Source organism: Anneissia japonica, unplaced genomic scaffold, assembly GCF_011630105.1.
Source record: "Anneissia japonica isolate Jap-2015-1 unplaced genomic scaffold, ASM1163010v1 scaffold2878_len565122_cov162, whole genome shotgun sequence".
Lineage (NCBI taxonomy): Eukaryota > Metazoa > Echinodermata > Crinoidea > Comatulida > Comatulidae > Anneissia > Anneissia japonica.
Genome location: NW_022758092.1, coordinates 275,927 through 287,719, shown reverse-complemented (window position 1 = coordinate 287,719; position 11,793 = coordinate 275,927). Strand labels below are relative to the sequence as shown.

Sequence of the window (11,793 nt, the reverse complement as noted above, 5' to 3'; positions counted from 1 at the left end):
TATATATATATATATATATATATATATATATATATATATATACTGTATATATATATATATATATTCACTGTTTTTATATTTTTATGCATTTTTCTTTTAATTTTATTTTGTAATAAAGTGTAGTTTAGGATAATACCCTGGACCTCAGGGAAGAAGTATCCAGAATAAAGAAAGATTTCTATCTATCTATACCATTAGGATGTGACTGAGTTTAAGTACAGAAGCTATGAATATCACTCCACATTCATACTACTGTACTGTATTTATATTAGAATACAATTCTAATATGTATTTCAAGTTTTCTGCTCATCTCTGATTAATCTCCGACAGTATATACTTAATGTCTCTCTGATTAGACATTTTTAGAAAAGCACCGAAAACGCATTTATTCATCCTAAATTATAATTATTATCTTGTTACTGCTGCACATTTTTTAAATTTTGTAATAAAAAAAATAAAACTGGTATTTTAATTGAAGCTTGATGGTTTTAATTATAGCTCAATTTTTAATAAAATATTTTAATCAATAATAATGATATAGTTTTAAATTGTTTTATTTCAATTTTTAATGTATCAATATATTGCTTCCGAGATATTAAATGTATGCCTCAATTTGAGATATTGTGCAAATTTTAGATTTTTATAACTGCTTTATATAATATTGTCGGTTAATTAATACTGGATCCTTTTTTCTGAATCATTTTATAAATATTATTGTAATTAATGTATGAATTTTGATATTCTCAATTGTTTATATTTTGACTGTTAATTTATTGTATTCTTAATGTTAAGCGCCTTTGAACATGATTATCATGAAAAGGGCGCTATAGAAAGTCCTCGTTGAAAATCCTTGCATGCACAGTAGATAAATGGATTGTTGGCAAGATTTAAATTTATCTAGCAGCAACACTCCCAACTCTATAAATATGTAACACAAAGGCATATGAAATACATTAACACACTAACAGAGTGGGGCCAGCTCTAACAATATAAACAAATACAATTAAGATGAGAGTACAGTAGTCAACAGATCTGATTTGACCCTTATACCCCTTTCAAACGGAGCTGCAATACCACAATATTGCGGTACATGCCGGCATGGGTTTCTGTCTGAAAGGGTCGATACGCCAATATGCCAGCTTACTTTAGGTCACTTCGCATCCTAGTAATATTGTCACAATACTGTGGTAATGGTTACACTTGCTCTCTCAGAAAGGGTTTATTCAATGTTGTGACAATCAAGCCGGCATGTGCATTTATGCATAAGCAAACATGGTTAAAGTTAAAAGCAATTGAGCGTGGTGGTATCTCTCTTGTTTAGCTGCTCAAAATTTCAATCCCCTTTCCTCTTGAACGGTTTCGAAATGATCTTTAAAATTGCTCTAGCCGAAATAAGAACATTCTGTTTGTGTAATATACTGTACGTACAGCGCATACATAAACAGAACCAAGTAACATTTACATAACAACAGCTTTAAAGTTTGATTGGGTGCCATATTGACAAGAAAGTAAAGAAAAAGTCAACCGTCAATATTATGCCATTCTTTTGGACCCTTTCAGACTGAAAAGCGTTAGATTGCGATAACAAAGGCGCTGTGTGATAGATTACAGACCGGCTGTGGCGTAACTAGGTTGCAAGAAGCCCTGGTTCAAGAGTACAGTCGGGGCCCTTGACGCATTCAAATTGACTGACCATGTCAGCTAAAGATAGATGTGTACCACTAACTGATGTGGTTAAGAGCAGGGATCCATCCGATATTTTATACTATTTTGACAATAAATCTTTCAATTTTGTAACTTTTTAATTTTCAGATGTTCACAGAGGGCATCTTTGAAGAGCCAGCTTTGCTGGACAAACCATAATCAAGGGCGGATCCAGAGATTCCCGAAAGCAGGGACCAAAAGTGGCCGATCCAGACAACACTTCCCTAGGGGTCCGGGCCGGGCATGCCACCGTGAATCTTTTGTTTTCTAGGTGCCCGAAGATAACCTCTGAGGCGTTTTTGGGCGATTGATTATTTTCAATCAATTTATATTCTTATTTTTTCTTACTTTGCAAAGTTGGGGGAGGGGCCCACCACGGCCCCCCTCTAAATCCACCCCTGATAATAATACGCATTTTTACTTCTTATGACAAAAAAAAGAACATTTGATACTTACTGAATTGGTGTATTTTATTTATCCGATTAACCACTGAACAATGTTAACAGTTATCTTGTATATTAGTTTTATATACTTAAGCTAAATAAAATTAAATGGATCACACCTGACATCATTAGACTTATGTATGACCGTGATCATGTAAAACACTTATCCGATAAACATGGCAGGCCAACACCATTTAATAAATATCGTTTACTTAGAAACAAATGCACGAGTAAAATTTGAAAATCCAAATCAGATTACGTTTTATCTGTTAAAAACCAATATAAACACAATCCCTAAATACTTTTCGAAATCTTGATTGTGAGCATTTTAGCGATTATTTTAGTAATATAGAAAGAGAAAACTCAATCAAAGAAGACAAAACAGAATGAAAAAATCCAAATTGTTGGAAAGTATAATACATACTGAAATGCACGCCATCGTGTTAGGACTCAATATTTTGACATATGATTGTATTCACATACTAAATTTTACAGGACTTATATCTAGCATTATTAAAAAGAATCTGACATGTTTATCTGAAATAGTAACCCTGACGTTAATATTATTGATACTAGGCTACTAAGACTCGCATCACGCTATATTACAAAACGATTGGAAAGTCTCAATGACTACCCAATGAAAAGGCAACGGTAACAAACCAAGTCCTAATCATAACCAATCTCATTGGTATATGCCACATTTAAAATTGTTTAAAAGCAAGTCCAAGATCAAATTATTACAAATCTCAATGAAAATGACTGTATAAATGTTGACTACACCTTCACCGTGTAATAAATGATTGGCTACTAGAATCCATTAATGACTGCGAAATGATAGCCACATGCTTTAACGATATTGCACATTGTTTTGACACAATGAATCATACATTACTACTATGAAAATTTAAAACTATGGATGTAAATCAAACAAGTTTTTTTGGTTCCAAAATTATTTGGCTGGAAGGAAGCAAATAGTTGAATGTCACAATAAAACACTGCTTTATTAGATTTTTTATACGGGAGCTGGGCCCTTATAAATCGGGGGTCCCTGGAGCTCGGGCCCAGGTTCAACGAACCTGCTGAATCTGCGGTAGTTACGCCACGGTAGACCAGCAATTATGCCCGCTTGCTTAACGCAATATTGCGGCAACGTCTATCTGAAAGGGGTTTTACAGTAGATCTATAATAATAATTAAGGCTTTGTTTAAACACGGAAAAGCTTGTATCACCCGAAGGTGTTCTTCTACAAGGCCATGATATTATTAAAATACTAAAAAGATTAACACCATGTAATACCAAACAATTTTTATAAAAAATCCACACTTACATTCAGTAGAAAGTACATTACTAATTACTAATATCAGAATCCAATTCCAATATTTATATTTTCAAGTTTACTTATTCACCTCCGACAGTATATACTTAGTGTCCCTCTTAACATATTTAAGTTTGTATTTCTAACCATGGAATATGTCATCTCTGATCTTCCGAAGTCCTCGTTGAAAATCCTTGCATGCCATACAGTAGATAAATGGATTGATGGTAAGATTTAAATCCAGCAGCAAAACACTCACCTCAAAAAATATGTGACTTTTACAAGAATGGCAAAAGAAATACATTAACATACCTACGGAGTGTGGAGTAATTGTAACAATATAAACAAATGCAATTAAGATGAGTGTAGTCAATAGATCTGATTTGACCCTTTGATCTCGTCCACCATTCCTTGGTTGAATTTCATTTGGACTAACTATTCCTTTCTTGTGTAACTTTAACAGCATCTTTATGTAACAGTACAGCATAATGCAAATGGGTACCAGAAACTGAAATATAAATACAGCAGCTACAGCATTCATTTCCTCAACTACACATTCTTTCTCTTTTAAATGTATATTTCCAAATATAGCAATACACATCACTATGAGTACACCGCATACATGGGGGCTAATGAGTGACAGGTATGTAATTTTCCCACTTAAAGATTTCTGGCGATACAATAATGGACGGACGACAGCAATGTATAGTTCGACTGTGAGCAGAACAAAATTGTATGTCGATGTTTCTGACGCATATAAGAATAAAGACATCATTTTACAGAATATGTTTCCACCAGTGCCTTCAGGAACCTCGAGAATATTGAAGATCAAAAACATAAGGGAGCCAATTAAATCAATCACAGTTTGATGGAGAAGTAATTTGAGTGACAGGGACTTCTTGTAAGTCTTGTTGTAAATGAACACAACTATAACAAATAACGGTTTCTTCAGTGCTGTTCTCTTCAACAAACCTATTTGTCTCTTGATTACAATGTGATATTAGAACGAGTTGTGGTAAGATTTCATTACTGGCTGAGCTACCAGAAATTTTCAATAATAGATGAGATAATTTCCATATTCAATTTAATTTTTTTTTAGTGGGATCAATATTTTATTTATTCATTTATTAAAGTGGGACAGTACATAACTGATTGATTGAATTTATTTATATTTAAAAAAAAAGGGGGAAAAAAAGCACAATATAAAAAATTACTAGGATGAAGCACGCTAAAATGCACAAGGCACTTATTTCTAATGTGGTTCTTACATCACATGGCCCTTGGAACTGGGTGGGGGAGCTGGACCAACCCACATTTTGGCAGAAAATATGTCAATGCAGATTTTTGTGTGATTGGAAAAAAATGCAAAAAAAGAAAGAGGGAAGTAGGAGGAAAGTGAGGGAAAAAGTGTGTTTATCCAGTCCCCGGCTGAGTTACATTTACTCGCAATTCACATTGGCGGATCGGGGGGGGGGGGGGGGTCAATGTCAAGGGGTCCTGACCCTCCAACCTTGGGCAAAAAAACAATTTAAGTAAAACAAAAAATCTAGACCTACCTCTTCAGGACCCGTCAGCTGAATTTTTTTTTTGTTACAATAAGAAAATTAGAAGTTGGAAAACCTCATTTCCCGCCATCTAGAGCCATCATCCCGGTTTCTAGAGGCGGGAAATACTTTGAATTCTGAAGAACTTAAAAGTAATAAAAGACGCTTCAAACACCGGGAAAGCTCATTACCCGCCAATTAGAAATCAACATTTTCCCAGGGGTACTCGAATCCCCCTTTCTCTTTGAGATTCATTGATTCATGGAATCGTTTTCAAGAGGGGAAACCTTCAATTAAACTTAAAAGTATAAAAGACACCTCAAAATTTGGGAAAGCTCATTTCCCGCCATCTAGAAGTCAACATTTTCTGGACCCCCCCCCATCCCCCGAAAATTTGAACCCAGACCCCCTGATTCATATTCCCATTCATTTTACTAGTGGGCCCCCGACTTTGAAAAACATTCCACCGGCCCTGCATCATCATTAATAATAATTGTGTTTAAGTGCTTTATCATATATTTTACTAAAAAATGCAAAAGTTGAATTCTGCCCTCTAAAAACATCAACAAGTTAATGGAATAAATATCTCCTTATACCATAAATATGCCGGTGATGCTGAATATCTTATGGGGATATTTGTCTTCAATTCAAATGGTGTGTTTTTAAGGAATCTGGTGACTTTGTCTTATCCTAATATAATCAATAAAAATGGTTACACAACAGTCCAATAGAAAGAAATCTCATTATCTCACGGAAGTGCTTCTCTCAACTTCTTTCCCAATCTTCCCTTCCAACTCTTGAGCAATTTATATCCGCAATTCAACCTAATTACGAGCAAAAACACAACTGCACCCCATTGTGCCATGGATCATTGATGATCTGTTGATGTGACTCACAATGAAGATCAAGATGAAGATGCAAAACTCATGGGTTAAAGTTCGCTATGGCAAAATCACATGGTTTTAAAGCGACCAATCATCTACAACTGACTATATGTTGTTCAACAAATTTATTGACAAATTTTAAAAAGAAAAATTATTGAAAATGAGGATTATAAGTTTCATAATGAGTGTGACTGTATGTCTTGTGTTTTGAATAAATAATAATAAAAAAAACAGGTAATAAATTAGGATGAGGAGTGACAATTGATAGCAAACAACTGAATTTGGAATTTTTCAAAAATATTGACAGAATTTCAAAATTGAATTTTCCAAAGAGTTTAATAAATGTAACAAAACTATTCTTTAGGCTAACTGTCTATAAAATTCAACTATGTTTTGCTGATTTACACACATTTTATTACAAAAAGCCATAAATTGGTAATAAGCCAACTTTAATGTCTGTAGAATATAGAAAGAGTTATTATTTATAACTATTGACTGACGATTTCTAGAAAGATAATAAACTACTTAAAAATATTAGTATTCCATTAGGATGTGAACTGAGTTAAGTACAAATTGTACAAATGCCACTCAAAAAGTTGACACGCCCATTTTATTCAATAAAATGTCCTTGTCAATTTTTTTAGTGAAATTTATACTATGGTATTTATATTAGAATACAATTCCAATATTAATATTTTCACGTTTACTTCCACCTCAAACAGTATATATTTAATATGTCTCTATTAACATACTCAATTTTGTGATTCTCCCTGAAACATCTCATATCTGATCTTTAAAGTAAATGCCATACAGATTTAAATCCATCAGAAAAAAAACCTGCCTCAATAAATATATAAATCAACACAATGGCATATGAAATTATGAAACACATCAACATACCAATAGAGTTTGGAGTCATTGTATCAATATAAACAAATGCAATTAAGGTATGTGTAGTCAATAGATCTGACTCAACTCTTTAAGCTCTTCCACCATTACTTAAGTTGAATACAATAATGAATGGAGAACAGCAATGTATCGTTCAAATGTAAGCATGACAAAATTGTATGTTGATGTTGCTGACGCGTACAAGAAAAGAAATCATATTTTACAGATAATGATTTCAACAGCGCCATCAGAAACAGCAATGTTTTGTAAAATATATCAGGGAGCCAATCAAATCATTCACAGTCTGATGGAGAAGTAATTCAGCGACATAAGACTTCTTGTAGGTGTTGTTGTAGACGAACACAAATATGACAATGGAGTTTGCAATGATGCCAATACAAGCAAATACAGAACAACTTATGACTAGCAACAACGGATCTTGCAGTTGTATGCAAAGCTGTGATATTCTAGATACAGCCATAGTTTCCTTAAAGCTATCTAGTATTTGTGAAATGTTTGGCATCTGTAGTATAAAATAAATGGGTAGAAAAAGCAATATGGTATAGCAATTTTGTCTCTTGATTACATTATGACAGAAGAACGTATCATAGTTCCATTTTATCAAGTTTGGAATTTCTATATTCATTGATTTAATATATTTTTTGTAGGTGAAATTCTATAAATCATTGTTTAATGCGGGTCAGTACGTAATTATACTGTAACTTAGAATCCATGTCTTTGTTAACATTGTACAGTATCAGTAAAGCACCGCTGTGCTTTAATCAGAGTATAAACTCTAGTAACCATCGACAAAATAATAATCAGAATATATTAGTGGGAACTATTCGCGCAAATGAAGTCTTTATGGGGGGACATTGTTCTCAATTTAATAACTTTCCGAGAGCTGAGTTGGTGTCCAAGATGAACTTTTTTTTTCGAATAAATTTTTTTATCAGAACTTCAAAACTAGTTTATGCTAAGCAATTATAATTGGATTTTAATTGTTCGTATCAAAACTAGTTTATGCTAAGCAATTATAATTGGATTTTAATTGTTCGTATCTCGCATTTTACCCTTGTAAATTGAACATTTTAACTAGTTTTTCGCTGCAATTCTTGTATTGTTTTTGCTCTCCGAGTGTTATTTTTTGCTCTCTGTCATTATTAAATAATGTTCTTTTGAACGAAATAAATGAAATGAAATTCAAATGGTTATGTTTTAAGAAATCTGTTGACTTCATCTTATCTTGAATTCCGAGAGTATATATTTAATGTCTCTCTTAACATACTGTACTCAATTTTGTGATTCTAACCCTGGAATATCTGTGCTCTGATTTTTTGAAGTCCTCGTTGAAAATCCTTGCATGCCATACAGTAGATAAATGGATTGATAGCAAGATTTAAATGCAGTGCCAACACACTCACCTCAACAGCTATAGAACTGACACTATGGCCTATGAGATGCAGGAAGAAGGTAGCATAGTGTGGAGTTTCTGTAACAATGTAAACAAATGCAATTAAGATGAGTGTAGTCAACATATCTGATTTTATGCTTTGAGCTCTTCCACCATTATTTGGTTGAATGTTAGCTGAAAGGTCAATACTAACTATTCTTGTTTTGTGTAACTTCACCAGTATTTTTACATAACAGTAGAGCATAATGCTGAGGGGTACCAGGAACTGAAAATTGTTTATTAACATACCAGCAACAGCATTAATTCCAAATGTACATACTTTCACATATGGATGTATGTCTATATATATAGGAATAGATATCATTATGAGTACACCGCATACATGGGGGCCCAGGAGTGAAAGGTATGTAATTTTCTCACTCAAGGACTTCTGGCGATAAAATAAGGGATGGACGACAGCAATATAGCGTTCCACTGTAAGCATAACAAAATTGTATGTTGATGTTGCCGATGCATAAAAGAAGAAAAAACGCATTTTACAGAATATGATTCCACCATTGCCATCAGGAACATCGATGGTGTAGAAGATAAAAAACATCAGAGAGCCAAACAAATCAATCACAGTTTGATGGAGAAGTAATTTGAGCGACAGAGACTTGTAAGTCTTGTTGTAGACGAACACAAATATGACAAATGAGTTGGCAATTACACTGATACTACCAACTACCCAACGAGCTATGACCAGCAGAATGGGTTCTTGCAGTTCTATGCGAGGTGTGTCATGTGAAGATACATTCATCATAGTTTTCTTTTTTTATCGTCGGCAAAGCAGCAGATAATACAAAATGTTTATCAGATATTTCTTGTATATAATATTATAGCAAAACTTGTAATTTCAGTGGTAGTATTCCATTTAAAGTGTCTTCAGTGCTGTTCTCTTTAACTTGGTAGTCTATAGAACTTACATTGGTACAGTACGTTCTACTGAAATATGAACAGTTATGAATTTTCTATAATAATGGTATTGTCATTACATGCCTTACTTCATATTCATCAACTTGATATTTATTTTTATTGAAATTAAATTTATTAATTATTCATTGAATGTGCAACACACTTTGTAACATAGAACCCTTTCTTTGTTAACATGCATTAATACAATACTATGGAGCAGAATGTGTGCCAACATTCTATGCCCTAAATTTAAACTTCAGTGTCGCCAAAATCGACTCGGAATTGAGCTAGGCTGCCCTAGCTAATAGATGCTAGTAGTAGAAGGCTAGGCCTGTTTATATATATCAAGGTTTATTCAAAACATATTGCGGTCACAGCAAAAGCTGAATTAATACAATATTTACAGAAAACACTAAAAAAAAAAAAAAAAAAAACAAACAAATAAAATATATAAAACCAGCACATATAAAAAAAATTCATTACCAAGAAATTTCATTATGACAACAAATTAAAGCTACTAATTTTTGTCATGGAATTGGACTATGACTATGACGTTTAGTACGGATTTTAGGCATGGAAAGTGAGTCGGCATTTCTGAGGGAGAAACCACTTTCTTCAGATCTTAATTTTGGTAACCAGTCACGGAATTCAATAGACTTCATTAAGGAAATAGCAAAAGTGTAACAAATATTGTCCCGTCTCTTCTTTAGCTCCTCGATATTATATCAGCGTATATAGACAGGCCTAGCAATTCAACCTAATTACGAGCAAACACACAACTGCACTCCATGGTATCATTGATCTGTTGGTGTGATTCACAATAAAGATTAACGCCCATATTCTTAAAACAAACTTTAGTCGAACTTCGAACTAGAACTTTATTTAGTGCTAGTTCCAGCTTCAACTTCAATTTGTATTCAGAAACAACGTAGTCGAAGTTTTAACTACGACTAAATCAAGTCCTAATTTTAGTTCAACTGAAGACGACTGGCAAACCACAACTATCAAACTATATTAGTTAAATATATTACGATAGAGAATTTGAACAGTCACTAAAAATTTGCTTTCTTTGGAGAACTATTATAGTTAAAGCCTGAGCGAGGGCAGCGGCATCTTTGTTGTTGTTATGGTGAAGCTACATGACTGCAACGCGAGGGGATTTCGTGAAAATCAAGATCTATCGCATGTGGCTAGCAAAACATGTTAACTTCTCCTTTTGGAAGCTAAACATGATGTCTCTTTTGTTTAACACACCGAAGATATATCAAACCTCCGTATACAATCGTTTTTATTCGTTCCACTTTATCATGAGTTACGAAAATCATGTTTTTAATGGGGTAAATATTTCAAGTCGGCGATTTAGCCTGACCCTAGGCTGACTAAAAAAATCAGCCTGAGGAGGCATAATTTAAGTAGAGGTTCGGGTGATTTAGTCGTAGTGCTAGTCGAAGTTCGTTTTAAGAACACGAAATGACGTAATTTTGAAGGTTTAGCTCGAACTACGACTAAAGTTCGTTTAAGAATAGTGGAGTAAGACTAGGGACACAAGTCTTAATCTTTATTGTGAATCACACCAACAAAGTATGCTACATGGTAAAAATCACATGGTTTTTGAAGTGAATTTGAATAAATTATAAAAACTAGTCAATGAATAAGAAGAGTAGTGACAACGAATTATTTGGAATTTTTCCAAAAAAAATGGACAGAATATCAAATTTGATTCGTGAGAAAAATTCCTGCAACTGACAGGAATTGAACCCATGACCCTGGGATTGGAAGGCAAGCATCTTAACCACCAAGCTATTCAACTCCACTTCAACTCAACTAATAATGGTATAGTCATTTCATGCCCTACTTTTTATAATCATTAATTTGATATATATTTTTAGTGATATTCACTTAAGTGCAACAGAACATAATTGTTTTGTAACATAGAACATTTCCTTTTAACATGCATCTCAATATGCATTAGTTTTTAATCAGTTTACTATATATAGCAGAATGTGTCAACATACTGTGCGGTTGATAATTAATTGAAATAGGAAATTATATAGGTTGTCAGAAAAGCAATTATCAGAAAATCATCAAAATCAGGTATCTCATAGGTAAACTGAAGAAAACAATCTTTGGAGGAAGTCTTAAATGAAATGCGTGGCAGACATTTTGTAACTCAGATTTTTTCTAACTCTGGTTTCAAAATGTCTGGGTTAGACATTTTCTGCAATAGTTACAAAAAGTGCAGGTTATTAAATGTCAAAACCTTGCTTAAAATACGGACAATATCACAGACTTTTGCAAGCTGAAATCGTATATATTGTTTCATTTGAGTTTTTTTTTTCAAATATGTTGATGGATCAACTCTCAGAGGTCTAAACAAGAAAGAACAACATACTGCTTTAAACTAAGGCCCTATAAGGCACTAGGACCATCACCCTACCAGCATTGCTTTTGTCGGAATCTCTCTTTCAAGTTTTCAATAATAATCAAATTTGTTCCTAGAAGAGTTTCAGACATTCCAAACCCTGAATGTTCAAAACACTTTAATCTAGAAAGTGCTGTAATTGGACAGGCCTAACCAATATTACCAATCAATATCAAATCTACTTTCTTAGCCTTTTTTTAAACTGTTGGACTGACTGACCTGTCT

The 11,793-nt window shown here is 33.4% G+C and overlaps 1 protein-coding gene across 1 annotated transcript in view; it reads right to left on the bottom strand.

Annotated features, from left to right (window-relative positions):
• Window positions 1-9,158: 9,158 nt before the first annotated feature.
• The window catches only part of LOC117125012 (uridine 5'-monophosphate synthase-like), an 8,792-nt gene continuing 6,157 nt past the window's right edge, over window positions 9,159-11,793 (bottom strand). Inside the window, exon 6 of the mRNA XM_033271366.1 lies at window positions 9,159-9,176. Coding sequence (XP_033127257.1) covers window positions 9,174-9,176 — 3 coding nt within the window. The 3' untranslated portion in view covers window positions 9,159-9,173. The remainder of the gene's footprint in view (window positions 9,177-11,793) is intronic.